We start from the raw sequence: 26,180 nt of genomic DNA, 5'->3' as shown, positions 1-26,180 counted from the left end.
TGGAGCAAACAAAAGGAAGCTGGTCCCTCTCCTCCCCACAGGAGGGAATGGTTGTTACAGATTCACTGAGCAAGTTCATGAAAAACAAAGTTACTGAAATCTCTGTTCTAGGGCAGACTCTTCAGCAGGGGCAGTGAGCTGACCTGCAGCTCTCAGAATCTGCACCCCTCACGTGGCTGGTGGCTGCAAAGGTGCTGGGAGATGTACTGTGAGTAATCACTGCTCCTGCATTCCCTAGGCATTCATTTTGAACATGACTTGGAAAAATGACATGAGTCTGGGTGGCCCTTGGTCTGATGCCCTGCAGCAGGGCTCCTTCAAGCAGATGTCACTGGGAAACTGTTCTCAAGAAACCTTTTTACAGGCAGCAGGAGGAATAACCACTGTCCTTTAACCAGCTGTCCTCTGTCATCTTGAAAATCCTCAGCTTACCTTCAGACTTGGTCAAATTAGGCATTTGGCCTGCTTTCCCTGCACAAGGGCAAGAAAAATTAACCAAAAGGTCTGAAATAATGTGACCTTTCATCATTTAAACATGTTTTTTCCCATCAAGCAATGAAAGCAGCAGAGATGCTATTCTCAAAAGTACCTCAAAACAATTATCTCCTTCCTCTGGAATAAATGGTGGGAAGCAAGAGGTGAGCTGGAGATATGTCATTTGCAATTCTCCATTTTCCATCTGCAGCAGGAAGAAATGTTGATTTGCATTGTGCTCTGACACAACTACTTGACCTCAGTGCAGCTTATGCTAATTACTTGCAAGAAAATGTTGTTTGCTCCGAGTGTGCCCAGCATATTTCTGGTATCTGAGCCTGATAGATGAAATATTGCTTAGAGCACAGTGCAGATGGGGAGGGCTGAACCAATGGCCAAGTAATCCAAGCAAACAGAAACACTGATAAAGAAGGCCTGAGAAGTTTCTCATTAATATTACCTGGGTATTTTTATACCAACTCACTCCCTTTCTGCTTACTAAGCAGTAATTGCTCATGCTGACACAGAAAATAGAGAGAGGATCCATCTCTTTGCCCAAAGCAAGGACAACTCTCCTTTCCTTGCTCCTCTAACTTGGCCTAAAAGGAAATCTCTCTCCTGGTCTCAGTAGCTTTACAATGTTAAAGTTTTCCTGCTGCCTTTGGGAGCATTTGTGTAGCTGTACACATCTCCTATCTCTGGGTATGCTCAGAGGGTGTATATTTCAATTAAACATGCTCATCCACGAAGAAGCTGGATTCCTCCTGCTACTGTTCAACAAATGCATCAGTCTGGCCCTAGGATTTATCTCTGCATGCACTGCTATTGGAACATTTTGTGTGTGTTCTCTGCTCTGGTTGCTCCTCCAAGGAGCTGGGAACAGAATCTGCCTGGCTCTGACAAGATGGTCACTTTGCCTGGCTAGGACACAGACCTGAAGGATCAAAAGTGTTGATCAGCTTGACTCCACCCCACTGACACAATGTCTTCAAGATCCATTCTGTGTTGCACTCAAAAAACAGTACCTTGAGACTGGCTTTATTGCACTGTGCCCAAAATCAGGTGAGAAATGGGGGAGAAGCAGGAGGAACAGCTGAGTGGCCAGAGCTGCAGTTTCTTCTGCATCATCAGGAGAAAAGGGAACATTTTCTCTTCTCAACCTGCAGAATCCATCCCAGAGAAGCCATCCCTTGTTTGCACAGATATTCTATAAGCATAAAGCTCTTGTTATTCAGTGCACAGGCCTCCAGTTACAGCAGAGCCTTCCTGAGCCTGCTGAAGTTCTACATAAGCACACGAGACATGCTGAGAAATGGGCTTAGGTTTAAACGTGTATTTAATATTAAATGAAGGCTTAAGAGCTTTGCTGCCAGGAGCAGGGAAGGATGTTTTGTTTGCAGTGTGCCTTGTCCTGTGTGGGTAGACATTGCTTGTCTGCTGCTGAGCTCCAAAGAGCCTTTCTGCCATTTCAGGGGGCTGATTTGAAGCAACTGACACCAGGATTTAGGACCTTGTGGCAGGCTTTTTTTTTTTTTTTTTAATAGTGTAGATCTTTTCTCTTGGAAATCTGGCACCTGAAATACCAGCAAGCAATCTCCAGCCTTACCCAAAGGGACTGCATTTTGTTGGGCACCCAGCATTTCTGACAGAAACAAGCATCGATCCCTGCACTCAGCATCTCCTTGTGCTCTGTGCACTGCAGCCTGGTGGGGGGCTGGGGTCTGCCAGGGGGGAACTGCCTTCAATGGGTTCAAACACCCTGGCCAGATGTCAAAGATAACCACAGCAAAGCATCTCTGAAGCCCCAGATGTTTTGTTTCTCCAGGCTTTGTGGAGCCTTGTCTGCAGGGTGGGACCAGGGCAGGCAGAGGGGAAATCAGGAGGAAATCAAATTACTGTCAATAAGCATGGAGAGTTTCTCCCTCGAGGGATTTACAGGCAGCTAAGAGAAGAAATGGGTGGAAAACTGAGTGATGACCTTGTCCTTCAATCTGAGCACGGGATCAAAGCCCAGCCAAAGATGGAGTGGCTCTGTCATTGATTTCCATTTGTTTTTCCATCCTTCCCTCCTCTGTCAGATACTGATCTCCCATATGATTTATGGGAGGAAACAATCCCCTCCAAATCCTCTGCAGGGAAATAGAGAGCAGCCCCCAAAAGTTCATGTGTAGAAGATCCACGTGCCTTTTTCATAGCTTTCCTTACTTGTTCAACATTTCAGAGACTGAAGCAAGAAAATACCATAACTGATGGGGATTGGCCACGGGAAATCTATCAAATTATGTCCAAACTGCCCTTGGGAGCAGCACTGCAGCTGCCTGAGGAAGGACAGTGTGTTCAAACAAACCCTCAGACCAGGCTGTAAATTCCTCCACATCTCAGAAGGTTCTCAGAGCCTCAGAGAAGCCACCACATCCTGGTGACCTCGGGGAGGCTCTGCCTTATCCTGCAGCTCCCGGTGAAGGTTCCATGCCAGAGATCTGTGGGTCATGGTCGCCCTCTAAAGGGAAGAGCTGAGAAAATTCCATTAATTCCCACCCAGGCAAAGCTGCAGAGAATTAGGAAAGCGTGGGCATGGGCAAGGCAAGGGCTATCCCTCTTCACTCAGAGTCTTTGTTCTGACTCCAAGATATCCTTGGAAACATTATCTGTGCACTGCAAAAACATGAATTATTGCATCCAATCGATGGCTCACTTAGCTCATGCTGTTCTCCTGAGTTTTAATTGTTGAGTCCATTCATTATTTGGTACCTGGCAGAGCTTATCCTTTTATAGGCACACACGGGCTCTGTGGGCTGAGCAGCTTCCACCCAAAAATCAAGATAGTGGCAAATCCCTCAGCACATCCAAGTTACATCTTCTCTCCTTCTGAGATCTGAACTCTGCTTAAGGGGGATTTTAGTTGTTTTATTTTTTAAAACTTGCCTCCCTTGAGGCCTTGAAGGGCTAATTCTAATTGAATTAGATGGGTTATATTTGCTTATTTAGGAAGCTGAAAGCAGACAGGCAGATTGCCAGCCAAATCTTCATGGAGCAAAGGCTGCTTCATCAAAGGCTGTGTTAATTACTGCTGCTCTCTACCATCATCTGCCTTCCTGCCAGGCCAAACACTCAATGCACAGGCTCCTGTGGGGCAGGGAGACTCCTGTGTGCTCATGTCAGAGCCCAGGACTCTCTGCAGGCTGCTCTTCCCAGCCAGGACAGCCTTTGGGGTTTCATTTTTTGGGGGCACAGAGGGCTGGGGAACACCACAGCCAGCTGCTGGTGTTGGGAGCAGCTTATTTATTTACAACAGCATGTTGGTATCTCCCTACAGCCTTGCAATTTTTTTAAAGCCTCCTGCAACCTGTTGGCTGTTGCCACATTTCTCCTCACGGAGAAAAGCAAAGCACAATTGTTCTCAAGGATTTCTGAGATTCACATTCCCTGAACCTCAGAGAAAGGGAAAACACAATTCTTATCACTTGCTGGGCCTGTGTTGTGCCAAAGTAGAATGCAAAATGGAGATTGTTTATCCAAAGTGAGGATGTTTTGTTTCCTTGGCCTATCAGGGCCAGGACTGTGTGTGTGTGTGTGTGTGTGTGTGTGTGTGGATTGTCGGGTGAGAATCACAAGAGTCAGTCCAGTGTGAGCAGGTGTGTGCAGAGTGAGTGCTTGGCAGATTCAGTTTAGTTGAAATACACATAGTATAGTATAATAAAGTAATTCATTATCTTTCTGATATCAATAGAATCAGATGTATCATTCTCTCCCCTTCATTGGAGTTGCCTTTGATTTACAATAGTAGACTTTTAAATGAAACTTTAAGGAACAGCATGGGCCATTTTGGAGAGCAAAGGCAATGTGGGAATTTAGCAACTGTCCATGAGCCCACCTCTGATCCAAACACCCCAGGGGACCAGGAATCCTGCAATTCCCAGACATTTCAGGGGTGGCACTGGGGTTGGCATCTGTACCCACACTTGGCTGCTTTCAGATTCTGGTGTGTTGTCTCTCCATTCCCATTCACTCGAGCTCTTTATCACAGGGATGGATAAGCCTTTGGGGCAAGAATGTAGATATTACCCGTTTTTATGTTTCTTCTCCTCGGTTCTGTTTGCACTTTGTTAATGTTCACACAGACTTCATATACGAGCTAAATAGAGTTATCATAGTTTCACGTATAATTTCATATATAGTTTCATGTATAAGCTAAATAGGATCCTGTGGATTTCACGTCAGGTTTTAACAGCAAAGGACAATCAAAGCACATCCTGGAATCATTGCACATTCAAAGCGTGGCACACACATTTACTAACTAATCTCTGACCAATCCCTGATTTCCAGCTAATTAGCCCCTTCCTCCATGAGCTAATGCATGTTCAGCCTTTTGAAGCATTTGGCCGACTAAGAACAATTATACGTGTCTCCCTAATGAACAGGAGGCATGAAGAATTAATAAATAATTAGTAAATACCATTAAGGAGTGGGATAAGGGGGGGCAGGAGCGCTCTTTACTCCTGAGGGACGGGACTACACTTCCCGTCAGCCCCCGCGCTCCTCAGGGGTCCGGACTACAGTTCCCATGCGCCCTCACGGCCCAGGACTACAGTTCCCATGAGCCCCCGCGGCCGCTCCTCTTCCCCGCGGGTTCTGAGCCGGCATGGTGGCGGAGCTGCGTGTGGTGAGTGGGCCCGGCCATCATCGGCCGCCATCCGCGGGCACGGCGGCCTCGAGGGGCGCGGGGACGGCCGGACGGTGTGCGGGGAACTCCCGTACGCTGCCGGAACCGCCCGTAGAGCTGCGGCGAGGGCTTGAGGGCTGCATGGGGGGGGGGCGGGATAGTGGCCCCTCTCCCCGCCATGGTGGACGGAGAGAGCAAGGCCAGGGGGCTCTGGGCCCGGCGGGCTCCGGCCCTGCCGTGACGGGGCTGCACCAGGAACCGCGGGCTGGCCCGAGCCATGCTCAGCGTTTTATGGGCAGCGGGTTCGGCTCAGCCGGGGCTGTCTCCCAGCGCCCCGAGGCGGGGGTTCAGCGAGCCGGGGAGCCGCGTGTACCCGCAGGCATCGGTGCTGCCCGGGTGAGGAGCGTGACAGCCACGAGGGCAAGAACAGATCTGCGATTGGGATGGTCCTCTACTCTTTAGCTGTTCTGGAAGCTGAGCTAGTGATGATGATAAAAGTTATCCCTGTCTGAATTTGATATTTCTTCTGTGGAAGTGTAACTCTGAGGCTCAGTGTTAGAGACACAAAGGTAAAGGAATGATTTGGTACCTGAACTAACTCTGTCCCCGTTCTCGTTTCAGAGCATGACACCGTGTCAAGAAGGGGTGAAATCACTCCCCTGGCTGGGGAGCTGATTTACCCACAGTGCACCTTCACAATGGTGAGAAACAGCAGCATCTGTCTTGGCATAGTCTGGTTTTCTTTTTCTCCTCGAGGGGGGTTATGGAAGAAAGACTGGTACTGCTGTCTCAAATTATACCCTCCTGGATTCCTGGGGCTCCTGGGAGGGGATATAAAAGCCCAACGGCTTGATGAATGTAATTAAGCCATTAAAGGCTGTAGCTTTGTCACAGCTGCCACCTGAGTGTGCTGCCCTTTGCTGGCACAGAGCACAAGCTGAAAAGCAGCATGGATTGAATGGGAATTCTACTGGTATTGGTGCCCAGCAGAGCACCTGCTTGTCAGCGTGGTCAGAGATGAGCCAGAGTAGAAGGGTGGGAGGTAGGAGGGATTGGATGACAGCCCATTATGGAGACACTTGACACAGCTCATCTCATAACTGTATCTGTCACAAAAATAGACCTAGTGACAGAATAATTGCTCTGTTTGGCTGCCTGGAGGTGCTCTGGGACAGTTTCAAACTTGCATCAGGTTGCTGGGGTGGGGAGGTGCAGCTCACCTGCCCCAAAGGGGTCACCCTGTGAAGGACACACCCTGAGGAATCTTTCACCTGAGGGGATGTGGCTGTCCTAGGTCTGATGAATGCATTTCTTAAGATAAACCCATAGGCCAATTACGCCATGGATGGATGGAATTCTTGTGTGCAGGGAAGAAATTAGACTGGGAAGTTTCTGGAAGATGAGGAGAATGTCAGATTGAAACAGCTTAAAAGGGTCCAAACCACCAGCATCTCACAGCTTCCCTAAGCAAGGCTTTAAATAGCATCCACCTCCCAAAGTTTCTTCTCTGTGAATGAGACAGCCCCCTGGCAAACATGCTCCTCTGTGTCTTGAGGGACAGGTTTCTGCTCTGCTAAGTTTGTGAGACAAAAGTTGCCTGTCTTTGAATTGAGAATTTCTGTCTAATTCTTGCTCTGTCATCCAGTGCTGTTTTTTTTTTTTTTTTTTCCTCAGGAAAGGTGAGGAAAAGAAAATTGACTTTATTTATTAGGTACTTTTGCTAACAGTGTTCATTGCAACTTGTATTTAGGAGGAAATGGTCCTGCAGACTGCTGGGGCTGCTGTTACCCAAGGACAGCTTTGGCCAGAGGGCATCTGCTGTGTTTGGCTTCAGGCTGGTAAGAGAATTGAATTCTTCAGTGTTGCGTGTTGTTTGGTTTTAATTCATTAATTACATGCCAGGCCTGCAGAGCCTAATCTCTGAAGGTTTACCAGGAAAAATCCCAGGGAGAACAGCTGTGGATCTGTACTGTGTGTGGTTTTGGGGAGCACAAGGGGTTTGTGTAGCCAGGGACAGACACTGAGCCTGTGATGTGCTGTTATCCCTGTCTGATACTCACCTTGAGGAGGAAAATGTCCACTGAGGCTCAGATGCTTCCCTTAGTGGGTCCCCTGCCCCTTGCAAAGAGTCCACAGGTGTGAGTGGCACCAGTGTGACAGAATCTGTCCCCTTAGGTGTGAGTGGCACCAGTGTGACAGAATCTGTCCCCTGTCCTGCCACCCTGGGCTGTGTGACAGCAGCCAGGTGCAGTCCCAAGCACAGCTGCAGCACTGCTGTTGTCATAGCACAGTTTAGAGCTGCAAAGAGCTTTCAAGTTCCTTGTGCAAACATTGACAAGTTGAAGGGCAGATAAGAAATGCATTTTTTATCTTCCCTGATGTACAGTCACTGAACACACAGGCTGGAACAGCACTTTGTCTTGGGCAGCTGACAGCTGCCTTCTGCTAAATGATTTTACGCTTTATTGAACAGAATTTGGTTTTTGTTTGCAGAAGGTCAATAACAGCTTCTGACAGGCCAGCAGAGCTGGTGACAGGGACTGTCATCAGGACTGTGAAAGGGGAGGGAATGGCACCACAAATCAGGCATTGGGGTGCTTTGACAGCACAGCTGTCTCCCAGACAGCATCAGGCACTGGGACAAGCACCTGGAGCTTTTGACTTCCAAGGGAAAAGAAAGTGGAGAGGCAGCCTGATGATAAATGGGAGTGTAAACAAGTAAAAGCTACTCAGTGCTTTGAGATCAGAAGGGCAGGGATTGTTTCAGAATGGACTTTTTTAGGAAAACAGTTACAGCCTTGGTTTGTGGTTTCTCACAGATCTAGAAGGAAGATTGTTCTGGACTGGATGTCACAAATGACTGCTGATATCTGATATGTCATGTGAAATGGCCACTTGTGTGTAGCCACAGGCTCCTCCTCACTGCTCAGTGGTTGCTGCACCACCAAGGGTAAGGGACCACTAAAACCAGAAAGGATTTGGGTACTAGTGCCATTGGCCTGGGTGGGAGCAAGGTTTTGTCTGCTGAGACCTGTACTCCAGATTAAATAGTGCAAATCAAGACCTTTTCAGCTGCTCTGATACTGTTGTTTTTTGGGGTTTTTTTCCACCAGGACCTGATCTACAGTTGGCTGGAGGAAAAAGTGGTTCCCTGCTTTCTCCTGTTCCAGAATAAAATAAGTTGTGGAAAATCTTATGAGTCGAAGTTGGGTTTTATTTGGTTATTTCTATAAAGGTTGCAGTCCATGCTCTTAAAGGTGTTTTCTAGCTGTAATGATTCTGATTCTTCTTAGGCAGAAATGGTTTTGTGCAGGTATGAAGGATTTTGGATTAAAACCCTTCCTGCAATGGCACTTGTGAGCTTACCCTTCATAGCAAACCTGATAACACAAAGACTTCAATGTCTGCAGTTTCTGTCCCAGAAGTAATTCATGGGAACAGTGTGACAAAACCAACTTAGGGCTCAGGTCTGGTGCCAAATGGTTCTTGTGGTGTGCTTGGGAATACAGTCATGATTAAGTCCTTAAAATGGAGTTAACTCCAGCTCCACCCTTGGCTGGGAATGTCCCTTTTTGAGAGAGGAAAGGAAGGTTGTGGTTCCCAGTGTTTGGTTCCTGGTGTGCCTGTGAGCTGGATGATTCCAGGCAGGATTGCAGCACCATGGCAGCACAATCCTGCTCATCTTACCCTGAGTGTCACAGTGCTGCTGATGTCACCTGAGGCTTGGCCAGAGCTGGTTTGAGGAGGTTTCAGGGTGTCTTGGCCAGGAGATGTGAGGATCAGGCTCGTTCCTGTCACCTGAGGTTTTGCTGAGTGTTTGGGAACACAAAAACAGGCCTGACAGGCTGCTGTGGTACCAGCGTAGGGGTGGCTCTGATGGGAACAAAGGTTTATTTGAGACTTGGGAACACAAGATGGGCCCCAGGCTAGAGATTACATCTGGAACAGGCTTGGAGCCTAACCTGAGTCTGTGAACCAGCTGGAAGCAGCCTGCTGGAGCTTCAGGGGGTTTGGAGGTTCCCTGGCTCAGGGCCAGGGTATCTTTTGCCATCTCTGTGCACCAAGCTTGTACAGTAAATAGCATTCCAAGTGGAAAAGGGCTGTGCTAAGAGCTAAAAGTCTTGAGTCTCCATGATTTAAACTGGTTCCAATCCCTATCTGCCTCTGGAGCTGCTCCCCAGTTGAAATCTCTACTCCCTGTTACTGCTCCTCTGCTGTGGGAGGTAAAAGGGGGTCTCACCCCACGCAGTTCATCAAAAGAACAGAAAGAGGTGTTAGGGAAAACAATCATTCAACATTTATGTAATTACACAAAGTGGGAAAGTGTCTTGGATTACACTGCTCTGTCTCCAGCCCCCACCAGCTGGAGAAGCCTCCCCAGGTGGGTCTCCCTGAGCAGTGCTGGTGTTTGAGGGACAGCTGAAGGGTTCAGGACCCTCCTCTCCCTTGGGGTTTGGGGAAGGAAATTAGGAGTGACCATCACTTTGACCCACCTGGTGTGGGGCTGCCTCCCAGAGGCACCACGGAGTTCCTGTGCAAGAAAAGGCTGAGAAAGCCAGTGCCACACACACATGGCTGAGGCCAGTGTCACCTCTGGGCTGCTCAGAGCCTGGATGTGTTCTGGTGTCCTGGCTGAGCTGCTGTGACCCTCCTTGGAGCTGATGGCTTTTGAGCCCCTTCCTTGTCAGAAAACACCGGACCTCAAGAAGGGGAAGTGACAGGGCCCACTGTGTCTGTCCTGCTCTCTGTGCCACTGACCAGGGAGGCAAACAGATCCTTCTGGAACGTGGCACACATCCACACACAGCTGGGACTTTGCAGTCTTTCTGGAAAGAGGTGTTCTCCAGACATGTCACCTCTGGTCACCTGAGCTCCAGTGCAAGGATTTATCCTGCCTGCTGTGGTCCCACCATGGTGATGAGCATTTAAAGTGAAGGGCATTTTCCAGCATCCTCTTCCAGCATCACCCTGCCCCTCCTGTGCTCCACAGGGGCCACTGCTGCCCCAAAGCCACATTCATGGGGCTGGCAGGGCACAGCCACGTGCTGTGGTGCTTCTGGCTGCCCCAAAGGCCACGTTCCATCACACTGATCCTCTGAGGAGATGCAACATTCCTCCACCAGCACCAGCTTCCCCCTTATCCTCACATCACTGCTGGCTGTGGTGCAGCAAGCCTGCTCCGTGGGCTGGCTGGCCAGCTGGGGAGAGCCCTCAGGAGGGAGAAGGTGACCCTCAGGAGAAAGGAGAAGAGCCACACAAGAGTCCTTGGACTTGGCCCTGTGGGCAACCTCCTGGCCTCAGCGCTGGTAGAGGGTGATGATCCCTGCACGGTGCAGGCTCCTCCACAGTGCTGCCTCCAGCATCATGTCATGGTTGGCATAAAACACCAGAGGTTTCTTCTCCACCTCGTAGTAGTGGTCTGAGAACTGCTCGTAGTTGGCTGTGATGAACCCGTAGGCACTGACCTGGGGGGAAGGAGGTGGGGCAGACAGAGGAAGGGTCAAGGCTTCACCTTGGGTGGTCCATCACCACCAGCACTCCCTTCAGGGACAGGGGACATGTAGGACAGCCACCACAGCAGCCAAGGGGGGGATTCCCTTCTCCCCAGGGGAACAGTGGCCCTGTGGCCCCTTACCTGGTCGCAGGTGTGGAGCGCGGTGAGGAGCATGAGGGCGCCGGTGCTGGGCATGTACAGGGAGCTGTACTGGGTGTTGAGGAGCTCTGAGCGCAGGAACCTGACACGGGGGGACATGGTGGCTGTGGGGATGGCACAGCCCTGCAGCCCCCAGAACCACACCCAGCCAGCCCTCTCCAGTGACACCAGTGCCCAGTGAAACAAGGGCTCAGGTGGGCTCTGATGGCTGCTCTCATTTGCTCAGAGGTTGGTAAAAGGCATCTCTCTACTGTTTGGAGCCACCCCAACCTGGGCACCTGCTTTCATGAAAGGCAGGAAAAGACTATCCCGTTGGGACCGACCTTTGCTCCTGTTAGACTGGGACAAGATGTAATTTGTTTTGGGGAATGGGACCAAGGTGAGCACGGGGAGGCATAGGAGGGCTGTGCTGCAATGAACAGGAATGGCAGGGAAGAGATGCCTCTGCCTTGTGTGCAAACAGCAGGGCAGGGGTGGTTCCAGTGTCTAAGAGAGACTGGGATTGCACTTTGATGCTGGGCAACTACTGGTCTGTACTGGAATGAGCAGAGGGGGAAGCAGATGGTCTGACCCCAGAGCAGAGCCAGACAGCAGCCACAGTGCTCATCACCCTCACCTTGCTGTCAGGTACTGCAGAAAATCAGGATGCAGCAGCTTGAACTTCTCTGCAGATGCCTCGAGTCCAAAATACTTCTGTGGGCTGCAGCAAGGCAAGGAGAAGGGCAGAACTTTGTCATGGGAGTCCTGGAGCTCCTTGGGGTTTATCCCAGGAAGGACAGATATGGGGTGAGGACAGGCCAGTCATGCCTGCATCACTGGAGGTGCTCAGGGATCTTGGGAAGCTACTCACTCATCCCCCTTGTCCGAGCCCTCGGGCACTGGGCTGCCCTGGATGGCTGATTTCAGCATGATGTAGTCCCGGATATCCGAGGGGATGAAGATGTACTTCAGGTCCTGCAGCAGGGACACACACAGGGCACTTGGAGGGGGGGTTAGAGACACGGCCCATGCTTGCAGGCGAGGACTGAGGGCTCCCGAGATGGGGAGAAAGTGTTCCAGATTTCAAGGCAAGATGTATTCTATCACCATCTGTATGGCAGTTGGCTTTTGTCAAGTGGGCAGTTTGCCTTATCTCTCTCTCTGAGTGACCACACCCACTCCTCCCTCTGGGGGGACATCTGCTGATAACAGCTACTGAATGTCACTGCATGGCTGATAAGAGCTACAGCATCCCATTGGGAGATGTGAGCCCAGAGGGAGGAGCCAAGCATTCCTACCTGGATATAATCTGAGATTCTGGAACACCAGCACAGCTTCTGCACTGGATTCCCAGAGGAACAGCAGCTGCCTCTTGCCCTGGATCTCAGAGGCAGAGACTGCACCTTTCTCCAGGATCCCTGCTCCAGCAGAGCCACCCCTGACACTGCAGGAGGGCTGAGCCACAATTCCAATGGTTCTGCTGCCAGCACCCTGACCCACAGGGTGTCAGGCTGGGTTCTGACTCTGGCAGTGTTGTTTTGGTTTACTGCATTGATTATTTTATGCTTTTATTTTCTTCCCTATTAAAGAACTGTTATTTCCTGCTACCATAATTTTTGTTGCCTGAGAGCCCCTTAATTTAAAATTTATAGCAATTCAGAGGGGGGGGGGGTTTACATTTTCCATTTCAGGGGAGGCTCCCGCCTTCCTTAGCAGACACCTTTCTTTCCAAACCAAGACAGAAGGTCTCAGAAGCAAGCCCAGCCTGAAGGGACAACTTGATTCAAGTCGCCAACAAGCCCTCAGGGTCTCACCTTTCCCTGGGGGACCTGGGTGAAGCCATACTCCTCGTAGGAGATGAGGGAGTTCTTCATGGTGTTCACTGTGAAGCCGTAGAAGGAGACCTTGGTGCCGACGTCCTCCTCGAAGCCCTTGATCACGGCACCATTGAGCCTGCCAGAAAAGCAGAGTACACTTGTCCAGGGCTGGCATCTCCCAGCACCCATTGTTATGAGTAGAAAAGTTGCCCATTTTTTTTAAAGGTTGCAGAGTTCACAGGTTGGGCTGGTTGCTGCCAGGGTGGAGTTCTAACTGTTGTTGTAATCAGCTGTCATTTTTGTTAACTACCTGTCCTTGATGGTTAAGAATTCTCCCTTTTGTCAAGTGGTACCCTGCTGCTTCCTGGAGGATGGCACCCAGAGTTAGCATGCAAATGACCTCAGAACCAGCATGCAACAGGAGAAGCCCCCCACCAAACCTAGCCAAAAACCCCTAAAAACAACATGAAATAGACAAATCAAAGTGATGCCTGATGTGAGGAACAGAATCTAGTATCTGCTAAAACCCTTTTACCCCTCACCCTAACCTCAAAGGATGTCAGCTAGACAGACGGCCTCAAATGTTAAACCAGAAAATTAGGGGAGTCTCCTGATGCTTTCATGAGGATAGAGCCTCCAGCTTCTGCCCACAACCCAGTGGACAAAACTGCACTCTTTCTTTCTCCTCCTCTGAGTCACTCCTGGCAGCAGCAGTGGTGGTGTGAGTGTGGACCTGTTAGTTCTTCACCCCCCCCCCCCCCAAGCTGATCACTTTTAATAAAGGCATTAGAAAGAAAATGGGTCTCCTGCCCCGTGTTTATTTCACCCATGGCCCCATCCTGCCTGGGATTCACCCTCACCTGAAGACCAGGTCGTGGCTGTCGATGGCCTTGCCCTGCCGCGAGCCGTTGAGGATGCCCCCGTTGCCCACCACGGCGCAGCGGACGCAGCCCCCGGGGAAGGCGGCCCTGTCGAAGAGCTGCCGGTTGGCCGAGGCGTTGAGGAGCTGCAGGGTGCTGCCCACCACTGGAATGGAGCAGGATGGGACCAGTCAGCAGGGAAAAGGTGTGTGCCAACCCATGGGAGCACGTGCAAGAGCTGGCACAGCGCAGCCAGGAGCAGCAATAAGGAAACTCACACTGCCCCTGTGCAGGGGAGAGGTCTGCAGGTGGGGCATGGGGGCACCAGATAGACCCTCCTCTCCCAGCTTGCTCCTAACCCTGCTACAAACAGTGGCCACCCATCCAAGGCTGTGCAAAGCACAGGGATGCATCCAGATATCTCCTGCCCCAGCCCTGCAGATGCTGCTGCCCGTGCTGGCCACATCCCCTCCTGACAATGTCTCTGCAAATGCCACTGGTTCTCTCCTGCTCACTGTTCCCAGCACTTCCCAGCCCAGGGATTGAAGCTGGCAGCTGCCAGGGAAAACAGAGAGTGGGTTTGGGGTGGGAAGGGAAACAATCTCCATGCACAACAATGGAGCTGGTTGTCTGAGCTCCTCTGGCCCCAGTTAATAATCATGGACAACACTGGAGCTTTTATTCAGGGAAAATGTCACAAGATGCAGCAAGAGCCGCACCCTGTGCCCTGGGAGGTGGGGTGGGAAGAGATCAACGTTCCGGGCTCCTCTGCAGGGCTCCTTGCCTGTCCCACATCTCCAGTCCCTTCTTCTGGGCTCCCCAGTCCCCTCAAGCTGCCCCACACCCCAGCTGGGTCTGTACCTGCGAGGGACAAGCCCTGCCAGCCATAGGGGACATGTCGTGTCTTCAGCCTGTTCCAGGTCTCCAGGGTGAAGTGCTGGTCCCACATCAGCACGGGGGTGTTGAAGTGGAAGATCTCCCGAAACTTGGGGTCTGCCTTTGCTCTGGCCATTACAGAGTGGAGGCAGGGGCTGGGCTGGGAGGGAGGAAGGAGGATCCCTGCTCAATCTCCAGCCTGGGTCTGCCTTCCCTGTGACACCTCCACCCCTCAGCAAGGTGAGAACAAACCCAGGGACAGAAATGCTCCTTGTTCATCACATGTTCTGCTGGTCACCCAGGCTGGGCATTGCCTCCTGCCTTGGTTTTGTGCTGCAAAACTGCCTTTGGCAGCCAGCTCAGTGGGGCTGGCAGAACCAGGGCTTACAGAGTCACCTGAGGGTGTGAAAGATTCAGCACCTTCAGGTGTGGGCAACCCGTTAAAGGGCTCTGCTCTGTGAGAACAGAACAGTAACAGCTCCCCTCAGGGCCTGGGTCCATCCCCATGAGTCTCCAGCCTGCACTGCTGGCCCAGGAGTCACGGGGCTGGAGGGGGGTGGTGATGCTGGCTCCAGCCTCCACACTGGGCAATGGCAGCAGGGAGGCCTGGGGACAATCACTTGTGTGGATGGACAAGGCTGCTCCTCTGTGAACCCCTTCCAGAGGATGCTGCTCCTCCTCAGCCTCCCCACACAGCCCTTCAAGCAACAAAACGCAGCACGGAGGGGCACCATGGACATTACTGTGCTGATGATTACCTGCTTTCTGCTGGGCTCTGGCTCCTCCAGCTCTGCAGAGGGCTTGAAGGAATTCCCACTGGGATGGGGGAAACATATGGCAGAGTTAAAGATCCATTGCTTTGGCACTGGGGAAGCCCACAGCGGGCAGGGCCTCCCAGTTCCTGCCAGGATGGCTGAGCATCTTCCCCCCTTACCTCTCCAAGCTGCCTCCAAGGGCCCACCTGTGGCTGCCAGCTCCCTGTGGTGTCCCTGAGGGAGCCAGGACCAGCTGCCCTGGCTGCAGCAAGCTGGGAGAAGACAAGTGAAAGCTCAGCTGAGGAGGTGACACTGAGCATCCTGACATCCCCCCCTGTGAGAGCCACAGGGCAGCACCACGACCCCTCCATTTATCTCCTCTTCACCACCGCCTGTGCCCACCCACACCTATCTGCAGGTGGAGAGATGAGGATTTGCAAAATACAGCGATTGTGCAGCCACCATCTCCTGGTGGGTCCCACCTCCAGGGACCAAAACCAACACCCAGCCCAGCCTGCAGCCTTGGGGGAACCCTGCTGAGACCTCCCTGGCTCTTCCCACCATCCCACCACTCCTGAGTCCGAAGAGGAGGGGCTGGAATAACCTGGACAGGCCAGCAGGACACGTTTAGTTGTTCTACCCCAGTAACTGGGGTCTGGAGGTTCTCAGGGAGCATGGGACACCCTCTGCCATAGGAGCGGCTGGGGCATGTCCTGGTCCTTCATGAGCAGCAGGGGCTGCCCACCCCGAGCACCTTGGGGTGCCCTGAGCCCCACGGGGCCAGGCTGAGCCGCCCCAGCCGCTGGGGGGGCACTGGGGGTGGGCAGGGGAGCAGGGGGTGGGAGCCCACGGGAGGGGAACAGGCTCCCATTGATCCCCACACAGAAAGGCCCTTCAGAGCCCCCAGCAGCAGGTGCTGCAGCCAGAAGGGGGCTATTGTGGAGGAGACAAGGGCTCCTTGTTACAGGATCTCTGCTGGAGCCTGGGGACAGGTAAAGGCAGGTGGGGAGTGGAGCTCACCCCCCTCAGCCCTGCTGGCATGACGTGTCCTGGCACAGGGGCACAGCAGGCATTGAGTTTCTGTCCCTGCCGCGGCCCCTGTCAACACCAGCAGCACCCACAGCCCTGCCCAGCAGCAGATCCAAACCCATCTGCCACCCAAACCCTGCTCTGTGCCACTCTGGGGGCATGGCATGACATGGGGGGACAGCCCAGCACCCTGCCTGGGGGCTGGAACTGGGGGCTGGAGCATCTCCCCAGGCGTGGATGGAAGGGCAGCACCAAGCAGGTTTCATTCCCAGCACCTTCCTTGCACCATCTCAGTGCTGCCAGGGCATGCTGAGGGTGCTGAGCCCCAACAGTGGAGCAGGGCAGCTTTTAAATCAAGCCTGTGTGTCTTGCCTTGGTGTCTCATGGGAAGTCAGGATCCCAGCAGGAGCAGGGCCCTGCAAAGCCCCCACCTCTCCAAACAGCCCAGGGGTCAGCACAGCAGGGCCCCACCAGCTCACCCCTGAGGCTCCTCCGGAGACCACCTGAGCAGGCAGAGAGAGGAGGGAGGGAAAATGCTCAAGAGGGTCCACCAAGATGGGACTGAGCCACCCCAGAGAGATGCAGAGCTGCAGCTTTCTGCAGGGCCTTTCTGCTCTTATCCTGCATCATCCAGCTCATCCCAGCCCGAGCAAACGTGTCTATTCCCTTGGCTTGCAGGGGGCAGTGCAGGGTCTGCTCACAGCAAGGACAAGGCCATCAGAGGCTGTACCAGATCTGGTGGTGACACTGGGAGCTGCTCTTTCAGCCCTGGTCCTGACAGCACATCCCCCAGGGCAAAGCTGTCCACATAAGTGTCCCACAGCTCTGCACCCTGAGTGGGCTCAGCCCTGAGAACTGCTCTGGGGTGGAGGCAGCTGCTCTGGGGTGCAGGGAACTGCCCTGGGGTGCAGGGAACTGCTCTGGGGTGGAGGGAGCTGCCCTGGGGTGCAGGGAGCTGCTCTGGGGTGCAGGGGACTGCTCTGGGGTGCAGGGAGCTGCTTTGGGGTGGAGGGAGCTGCTCTGGGGTGCAGGGAGCTGCTCTGGGGTGGAGGGAACTGCTCCGGGGTGGAGGGAGCTGCCCTGGGGTGGAGGGAGCTGCTCTGGGGTGCAGGGAGCTGCTCTGGGGTGGAGGGAGCTGCCCTGGGGTGCAGGGAGCTGCCCTGGGGTGCAGGGGACTGCTCCGGGGTGGAGGGAGCTGCTCTGGGGTGCAGGGAGCTGCCCTGGGGTGGAGGGAGCTGCCCTGGGGTGGAGGGAGCTGCTCTGGGGTGGAGGGAGCTGCCCTGGGGTGGAGGGAGCTGCTCTGGGGTGGAGGGAGCTGCCCTGGGGTGGAGGGAGCTGCTCTGGGGTGGAGGGAGCTGCTCTGGGGTGCAGGGAGCTGCTCTGGGGTGGAGGGAGCTGCCCAGCCCCACTTGCTGCCTTTTATCTCCCAGTGCAGGCGATCCCCAGCCCATGTGCTCAACAGCAGAGCTCACCAACACCTCCACCACCCAACAGATGGACCAGGGACTGGGGAAACCTCCCTGCTCCAGCCCTGAGCTGGCTCCTCTGAAGCACTGAAGTCCCTGTGTGCAAAGCCCCTGGGTTGGCCACCCACCCATTTTCTGGCCACAGACGTGCAGCCCCCACCAAACCCCGAGGCTGTAACCCTCACCCGCCATGTCCAGGCTCGAGCTGCACCCAAGCGGCCTCTCCCAGCCCTTCCCACCAGGCTCACAAGCCCCAGCTGCACATCTCTGCCCACCCAGCCCCTCCCCAGCTCTCCTGCTCCTGTTTCTTCCCTTTCCCTTCCCTGGCTCGCTCAGTGCCTGCAGCACAAGGCAGAGCCCTGGGCAGTGGCAGTGCGAGGGTGCTGCACTAATTTCTGAGCTGCCAGGGATCTGTGGGAGCCCCAGGGGGCTCAGCCTGGCTGTGCCCAGGATGGAGGGAGGTGGGCACAGGCAGCCTGGCAGCTTGGCTCCTGCTGACCTTCCATGGGAGCTGGGCCCCAGCCCCACCCATGGCCGGACACAGTGGGTGGCACCTGCTCATCGTTTCTTCCTGGCTTTGTGCTGAACTGATAAAGGAGTGCCAGCACCTCCCTGCACTTGCTTGCCAGCTGTGGGTGCTGGAGCCAGCTCTCCAGCATTGCTGCTGCCCAAACCCTGCTGGGAAAAGGGCGTGGGGCAGCCGGCCCCCCATCACTCAGCATCTCGGCGCTGTGACGGGGAGCCCAGCGCTTTGACGTCACCTGCAGGATGTGGTGAAGCACCTCGTGCTGCTTGGTTGACTCAGAAGATGACAATCCTGCCCAGGACCGACAGATGCACAATGGGGCTGTGGGAAGGAGTTGCTGTGGCTGCCCGGGCACCGGTGGTGGCAGCAGAGCCAGCCAGGGCTGGGTGCTCCCTCACCACGGTGACATTCACAAATATGACGTTTCTGGTCCAGGGCCATCCCTCATTTCCGGAAGATAACGCTGTGTGTGAATGCTGTGAGCACACACTCCAGCCTTACCTTCAGCAAATACTCCCAGGGCCCCACAGAAACATTTGAGGGAGCCAAAACAGCAACAAGAACCCGCTCTTGCTCCATCTCCCCACGAAGGGCTGAGCTCCAGAAGCATCTCTGCCTGGTGCAGAGCAGGAGTGGCACAGCCAGGCTGGGCAGAGCTCCGTGCTCATCCCATCTGCCCTGAGAATAAAGCCAAAAGTGCAGCCAGCAGCTCCCCAGTGGGTTTGGGAGAGATGGATGGACAGGGAGTGGGACAGGGCTGTGCCCAGCTGAACCCCAGGGGATTTGGTTCTCTCCATCCCAGCTCTGCATTTGCCCACGTCCATGGGGCCACCAGCTTTGTGTGGAACTGCAGGGGGATTTGGCATTGCTGTGGAGGTCCTGGAGTGACCTGGTGCTGGCAGCAGCCACCATCCATCAGAGATCAGCTTCCTCCTGATCCCCTTCATCCCCCTGTATCTCTGCATGGAGACACTGCTCACAGAAACCTGCTGAAACCAAACCACCTGCACCCCCAGGTGAGGACTCTGACCCACCTGTCCCCACTGGCAGAGGAATGAGCGCTCTGTGATGGCACCTTAGTCTTGTGAAGTGGCCAGCCCAGTTCCAGCTCTGGACTCAGCTGGCAGGGCAGCACCTGTTCCTCCAGGGACACAGCTCTGTTGGGATGAGCAGCACTCATGCAGTGCCACGTTTCTCAAAGACAGGGAATTGAAGCAAACAGGCAGCACTCTGGTTTGGGTTTAGCTTTAGGGGTTGAATTAAAGCCAAGAGGAGAGTCCAGGAGGGCTTTGGAGCACAGGTCAGCTCTGTGTTATCTCCCCCCTGGACAAGCTGACCCTTGGTCCCATCAGTCAGGGGCTGGAGCCTGGGCTGGCTTTCCAAGAAAGGTGACCTGGGGCTGTGGCAGGTCCAGGCAGGGTTAGCCTGGCATGTGGTGGGGGGATCCTGCTCCCTGCTTCCATCCCATGGGTTTTCTCTACACCCACAGACCCTGTGTCAGGGCACGGCTGGTTTCCATTCCCAGCTCCAGCATGGACCATGGGAATGTTCTGCTGCCCTCGTGGGCCTCAGTTTCCCCTTTGTGGACATCAAGGTCTTTGTGGGGAGCTGCTCACACCCCAGCTGTGACTGCCCTGGGCAGTTTTTGGTAACGCTGGCACTGCTGCACACCATGAGGGTGGAAAGAGCCAACAGCCAGCCCGGGCTGCTGCAGGTACTCCAGCCTGGCAGGAGAGGGGACCTCTGCCTTTGGCACGGTGGCATCGGGCAAGGAGAGCTCCCAGCTGTGGAAGAGAGAAGGTCCGAAGCCCAGGGCAGCTCATCCTGCTGCACCCTCAGCAAATCTCACCCTGTGCAGGACCGGCTCCGGTCCCACAGCATCCCCCGTTCCGGCTGGGCTCTGTCACACCGATGGCACCCAAAAGCGCCCAGGAGGAGGTGGGGGACACGCACAGCGCCCTCCTGGCCCAGCACCTGATGCCGGCAGGGGCAGGGCAGCTGGTCCCGCATCCCGAGAGCTGTGCGGGCTCCTTCCCCCGCACCCGCCGGGGCTGCCCTGGGCTCCCCGGCACCCCCAGCGCTGCTCAGAAGGGGCTCCGGGAGGTTTGGAGGATGCAGGGGAGGCAGACAAAGGGGGAATTGCAAATCGCCGGAGTTTGGGAAACGCTGCAGCCCCGAGTTCGCCAGCGGTGCGGGCAGTGCGGGAGATCCGAGACGGGGCAGCCGTGCCCTGCCTCTGCAAGGGGGGCTCGGTGCAGCTCCCTGGGGGCCATGGGAACGTTCTTCCTTAGGATTGTTCTGCTCGCCCGGGACAATCAGCGGGCTCCGATCCCGCCCCAGCCCGGCGGGAACACGCGGCGGCTCCGGCAGCGGCGGGATCCCCACGCTCGGCCGTCCCTGCACTCAGCAGGGGCTGCTCTGCACCGTGATGCGCTGAGCCCTTGGAGGGGCCCAGCCCAGCGTGGGGACCCTTGGAGACCCCTCCATGGCCTTGGGGTGCCGCTCCGGGCAGCGCTGGGCGCCGCGGGCAGGAGCCGGTGCCCAGGACTCCTCAGAGCTCGCTGCCAGCCCATTTTCCAACCCGGCCGGGGGCAGAGCTGCGATCACCAGCCCTAAGGGACCCGCACCGGCACCCCGATTCCCCCTCCCCATCCCACACACGGCATTTTCAGATCCCTGCCTCCCAGCCCTCTCCCATCCCCGTTCCCCTTACCTGGCTATGATCCTCGGGCTGCTGGGCGCCTCCACCGTAGCGTGGTAGTGGCTGTAGAGGAGCAGGGAGGATGTTAAACCCGCCAGGAGCAGAAGGCAGAGCCTTTTCCAGTGCGGGGACCCCATCCTGGGCAATTCAGGCACTGGAGCCGTGCGGGGGAGCGGGAGCTGGCAGCCAGCCGCGGGCACACAAACTTCCCGGCCCCTCTGCTCCTCCGTCCTGCCCCGGGTGCTCGGCTGCGCTTTGGAGCAGGCTGGGATATTCCTCCGGAGCGCGGCGAGGGAGGGTGTAAGCCGGAGGGAGGAGGCACCAGGCTGACTGGTTCAGACTTGCTGAGAAAAAAAGCACTTTTGAGCTGCATTTTCTCCGAGCTGGGGATTAAACATTTACCCAGACAAGAAGGGAACTTTTTTTTTTTTCTTTTTTTTTTTTTTTTTTCCCACCTCTTCATGTCACCCACCCACGTCTCACAAGCTGGGTTCCCCTTTTTGTAACTTTCTTGTCCGACTCAAACACGGGCATGTTTGGGCTGCACTCACACGGACACCCGGTGGCCCCGCGGTGCCACCCCCGAGCATGTGCTCGGACACTATTATTATTATTATTATTATTATTATTATTATTATTATTATTATTATTATTATTATTACTACTACTACTCTTTTATGCTCCTCAGAAACTGCAGGCTCTGAAGTCAGCACCCCGACAGCAGCGTCCTGTCACAGCCACCCGCTAAACCTGCCAGGATGTGGGGGAACCCCACAAATGTGGGGGAGAGGGGGGGGCACTGATGGGGTGCTGGCCACTAAAGAGGAGGGGAACACGGTTGGGGTGGTGCCCCCGGGTCCCCGGCCACGTCCTGGCTGAATGGATCGTCTGCATTTGCAGCAAACAAAACCTTTCAGGGCTTTGTGGGAAGCTCGACAAAGAGTTTGGGTTGGAGAAAAGGAGGAAAGGGTTTGGGGGAAATTTTGCATGAATTATTTTGGTATTTTCGGAGAGGATGTGCTCCAGTTTCTTTTTCGAAAGAATATCTTGGTGTTATTTTAGTTCAACTCTGAAAGAACCAGCCTGTGAACTGAAGGATATGCATACCAAAATGTTTGTTGCAGTGGGGGAAGGGACTCAGCAGGCAAACAAGCCTTTACAGTTGAGCTGTAGGAATTTTGGGGGGTTGGATTTTTAGGAAGTCACCAGACTCAGGGAGCAGCACTTGGTGAGCCCTGCTCCATCCAAACCCTTTGCCCATGGCTCCTTGAGCACTCATGTCTTGTTCCAGGCTCTCACACACCTCCAGCCCCTCCACAAATACCCTCTTGCATTATTCAGCCCCAAAACCTGGGCCCGACCCCTGTCCCTGTCCCTGAGCCCCACCGTGCCTGCATTTTCCCCAACACTCCTTTATCCCCTCAGATCAAACCACTCCCCACTTCCTTTCCAGCCTGCCCAGACAGGTTCAAAGGAAGATAAAAGCAAAGCACATTTTAACAGGAGTTGGCTTCAATCTCCACTTGCTTCCATTACTGCAGATCCCTCCATTGCCAGCCCTGGTCCTCTGGGAATTTTGGCTGTGTGGGGGTGGCACCACATTGGCATCCACAAAGTGCCCAGGCTGTGGTTGAACACAGGAGCAGCTCAGTGCCTGAGGCTGGCAGTGCTGTCACTGCTGGCCTTGTCCCACTGGGAGAGAGGACCCTGGACCAGGGACACCACAAAGGGATCCTGACCAGACTGAATTTAAAGCAAACTTGCAGGGAACCCCCTGATTTCAAAGCAACCTTGCAGGGACCCCTCCCTGCTGCTGTGCAGGGGAGCTGTGGCAGGAAGGCTGGTTGGGTAAGAATTGTCTCAGGGAAGGAGAGAACAGCTGGAAGGACAGAACAGACCATGAGCACTTGGACACACAGGGATGAGATTGAGCTTAAAGCCCAGCTGGAGCTAAAGCTGAGGAAGAACAGGCGGGAAGAGGGGGTCACACGTACCCCAGTAGCAAAAGGCAGCTCAGGGAAATGGGGTGCATCGATGGAGGGTTTGATGCTTTTTCCCTCTATCACTAAAAACTGCTCCCAGCCCTCAGGGTAAAGGCATTTTGTTGAAAACTCAGAGCCAGCAGAGCATGGTTGAGTCTGGGGTCCTGCTCAGGGTCCCCCAGGCTGGAGCTGTCCCCACCCTGTGTGAGCCAGGGTCTGCCTTGCTCTGCCTTGCACGGTGCTGGATGTGCTCCCTGCAATCCGGTGCAGGCTCACGTGCTCCTGACTCTGGCCCTTCGTTAACCACAGCTAATTATTACCAACTGCTCGAGTCAGTCACAAGGGACACAGCAAGGCTTGGCTCCAGATGGATGACCAATGGTCCAGGGGAAATGACCTGGGGAAAGTCAGGAATTTGCCATTTGGAAACATTTATGGCCCAATCATGCAAATGCTGGTGGAGTGGCAGCTTCAAGGGCTGGAGGAGCTGGTTTCTTCACATCTCACTGTTTCCATGATAGATGGTTTTCTACTGTTGGTTTTATTTTCAGCGGGGTGAAAATGAGATGCACAGTTCTTCATCTGCTCTACTTGTTTTGTGCTACAATGCATTTTGGACTATGCCCCAAAATTAAGTGGTGCTTATTTTAGAAGTTAAATAAGTGTGAAAAACCTTTTAGGATGGTAGTTGCCAAATAAAGATTAGGAAAAGAACATAAAAGAAATTACAATGGAAACCAGCAAGTATCATTTTTAGCCTGGGCTTTTTATTCCAGTGATTACTTCTTGGAAACAGAACCCAATCCCTCCCCGTGGCTAGAGAGCACAAGAGGAGAATAAACATATTTTGCACCAGCTGGCTGCCAGCCACAGGTTGGTGGAGGAAAATCTCGTGGTCTTTGCCATGATGAACTGTGCAGGTGGGAGAATGAGATCTCCAAAAATCTCCTGGAGGATTTATACATCCAAATTCATTCAGCACGGGTCAGAGGCACATTTAAGAAAGTGCCAAAAACCTGCTCTGCGAGCAGGTCCCTGAAAGGCAGAGCTGTGTCTCCCCCCGAGAACGAGAACGGGGGCCATATGGCTGCTGTGGAGTGGCAGCATGAAAAATTCATCAGCAGATGTCCCTGGAGGTGACCAACAGATGTCCCTGGAGGTGACACCCGGCCCCTGCCTGCGGGGCAGGGAGGGCACGGGAGCATCTCAGCCACAGCTCCCCCTGCCCGGGGGGAAATGGGTCAGGCACAGCTCCCTGACACTCCCGGCTCGGCTTTGGGGTGGATTTGTAGGTGTTACTACAACCAAAGGCAGGAGAAGTCACCACACGGAGGGTGCCTGGAGATGGGGGTGGCAGCAGGGTGACAGCAGGGCACTGGCTGCAGGACCAGAGATGCTCAGGGCTGAGCTCTGCCCTCCTGCCCACACCCCCCGGCTGCAGGGGGGTGAAAGGGGCTCAGGGGTGCAGCAAAACTGCTCAGAGAAGGGCAACAAAGCTGGTAAAGGAACACAAATGCTGTGAGGAGAAGCTGAGGGAGCTGGAGATGTTGAGCCTGGAGAAGAGGAGGCTCTATCAGTCTCTACAAGGCCCTGACAGGAGGGTGTAGGTCTGTGACCGTGTTCACAGGGGTCTGGGGATGAGGGAAGAGACCAGGATCTGACTCCATGTTTCAGAAGGCTTGATTTATTATTTTATGATATATATTATATTAAAACTATACTAAAAGAATAGAAGAAAGGATTTCATCAGAAGGCTAGCTAAGAATAGAAAAAGAAAGAATGATAACAAAGGCTTGTGGCTCGGATAGAGAGTCTGAGCCAGCTGAGTGTGATTGGCCATTAATTAGAAACAACCACATGAGACCAATCCCAGATGCACCTGGTGCATTCCACAGCAGCAGATAACCATTGTTTGCATTTTGTTCCTGAGGCCTCTCAGCTTCTCAGGAGGAAAAATCCAAAGGAAAGGATTTTTATATTTTTATGTCTGTGACACCTCTCCAGTGGCATGGGGCAACCTGGGAGGCTCTGAGCTGTGCCAGGAGGGGTGCAGAGCTGGGAAACACCGCTGAGAAATTAGGGTGATGATGCAAACCACTGCCTTCTCCCTTCCTGGGGGACCAAGAAGATATCTTGGACCAAGAGGTCATCTCTGGACCAAGCAGAGCAGATAGCAGCTGATCCTGCCCTGCTCTTAGCAGAGCAACCAGTCCCCGGGGTCTGCTCAAAGCCACACATCCCTGGGGTCAGGCCAGGCTCTGTCCCCAAAGCTGGGGAGAGGGGACACCATGTGTGAGTGTGGGTGGGTGAGCCAGCCCCTTGTCCAGCCACCTGTGTGGTCCCATCTGACACTGCAGGGATGGAGGGAGACTTGGGATGTCCCCAGGACTCAGGAAGTGTCTTTGCAACCCCAAGGGCTGGCCAGGCCAAGCTGGGAAAGCCCTGCAGCACCCAAGGTGCTGTTGCTCAGCCTGGCAGAGGAGCCCTGCTGCACCCCTGGAGCTGTTTACCTGCAGGGCCCTGCTCCAGCACCTGGAGGTGAGGGCTCCTGGCAGGTCAGCCGGTGCTTTTGCACAACAAAGCCATGGGCTGCTCCTTTATCTTGTTCTCCCTCCCCTATTATCAATAGTTTTTCTGGTCCAACTGGATTTACCTGCTACCACATCCCCAGGAAAGGGAGAAGGTCCACACAGAGGAGAGGAGGGGAAACCTCCCACCCTCTGCCCCCAGGCCTGCCCCAAAACTCTGAGCAACTGAGGAGCATTAACAGCATCTGCACAGAGCTTTTTGTGCTGACCTGGAGCAGGCACACAGCTCTGCCACACTCCCACAGCATCCCAGCAGCCACAGAGGCTGGAGAGTAACACATCCAGAGGGAGCAAGTCCATGCTGGAACGCTGGCTGCTGGTATCCAGCTCTGGCTGCTCTGCTCCCTCCCTGAGACAGGAGTGACAATGTGGATGTGCCACCATGGCACGAGGCTGCCGTGGAGCTGTGTGTGGCTCACACAGGGGCTCCCTCCAGCACCTGCTTGGGTTTGGGGTTGGCTGCCACCTTCAGAAGGTACCTCAAACCCCAGGACATGGTGCCCACCCTATCCCTGCTCCTGGCAAGGCCAAACCCAGAGAGAACCCAGAGAGCAGGGCTGCACTGACAGGACAAGGGACCTGATGGGCTCTGCACCACTCACTTGTCCCCAAAATGCATCTCTGTCCCCTCAGCAAGCCCATGTCTGCTTCCTCCTGCTTCATCCACAGTCAAGGAGCTGTGAACACTCAGCAGGACAGGGTGGTCTCTGCTCCTGCCCTGCAGGTGAGCAGTCACACTGAAAGAGGGAAGAGGTGGAAATGAAGCAATAAATTTGAAGCCCTGCCAGGAAGGTGACACCATGAGAGCTTC

The 26,180-nt window shown here is 54.2% G+C and overlaps 1 protein-coding gene, 1 long non-coding RNA gene and 1 other non-coding gene across 3 annotated transcripts; 2 read left to right on the top strand and 1 right to left on the bottom strand.

Annotated features, from left to right (window-relative positions):
- Nucleotides 1–5,083: 5,083 nt before the first annotated feature.
- On the top strand, nucleotides 5,084–8,333 carry LOC118693910 (uncharacterized). The gene is made up of 5 exons (XR_004981340.1): nucleotides 5,084–5,137; nucleotides 5,759–5,838; nucleotides 6,888–6,975; nucleotides 7,957–8,087; nucleotides 8,251–8,333. It is a non-coding gene; the product is annotated as an uncharacterized LOC118693910 (long non-coding RNA).
- LOC118693988 (small nucleolar RNA R38) lies at nucleotides 5,613–5,689 on the top strand. Its single transcript, XR_004981357.1, has one exon. It is a non-coding gene; the product is annotated as a small nucleolar RNA R38 (small nucleolar RNA).
- A 1,078-nt stretch (nucleotides 8,334–9,411) lies between the features above and the next one.
- On the bottom strand, nucleotides 9,412–21,045 carry ST6GALNAC2 (ST6 N-acetylgalactosaminide alpha-2,6-sialyltransferase 2). Its single transcript, XM_036394812.2, has 10 exons — nucleotides 20,812–21,045; nucleotides 15,257–15,349; nucleotides 15,081–15,138; nucleotides 14,308–14,482; nucleotides 13,447–13,612; nucleotides 12,584–12,722; nucleotides 11,641–11,744; nucleotides 11,407–11,490; nucleotides 10,773–10,872; nucleotides 9,412–10,602 (listed from the first exon to the last, which is right to left on the bottom strand). The coding sequence occupies exons 1-10, from the start codon at nucleotides 20,934–20,936 to the stop codon at nucleotides 10,435–10,437; spliced, it is 1,212 nt and encodes a 403-aa protein (XP_036250705.1). The 5' UTR covers nucleotides 20,937–21,045; the 3' UTR covers nucleotides 9,412–10,434.
- Between the last annotated feature and the right edge of the window lie 5,135 nt (nucleotides 21,046–26,180).

This window comes from Molothrus ater, chromosome 19 (assembly GCF_012460135.2).
Source record: "Molothrus ater isolate BHLD 08-10-18 breed brown headed cowbird chromosome 19, BPBGC_Mater_1.1, whole genome shotgun sequence".
Lineage (NCBI taxonomy): Eukaryota > Metazoa > Chordata > Aves > Passeriformes > Icteridae > Molothrus > Molothrus ater.
Note: the sequence above shows the minus strand (reverse complement) of the source record. Positions and strands in the feature narration are given on the sequence as shown.

What these genes read in the sequence shown, in the direction of transcription:
- ST6GALNAC2 (XM_036394812.2), bottom strand. Translation starts at nt 20,936, where the DNA reads ATGGGGTCCCCGCACTGGAAAAGGCTCTGCCTTCTGCTCCTGGCGGGT. An exon ending in AGCCACGACCTGGTCTTCAG is followed by an intron (nt 12,723 to 13,446) that starts GTGAGGGTGAAT and finishes CTTTTCTGGCAG; the next exon opens with GCTCAATGGTGCCGTGATCA. An exon ending in CTGCAGTACCTGACAGCAAG is followed by an intron (nt 10,873 to 11,406) that starts GTGAGGGTGATG and finishes CCCCCGTGTCAG; the next exon opens with GTTCCTGCGCTCAGAGCTCC.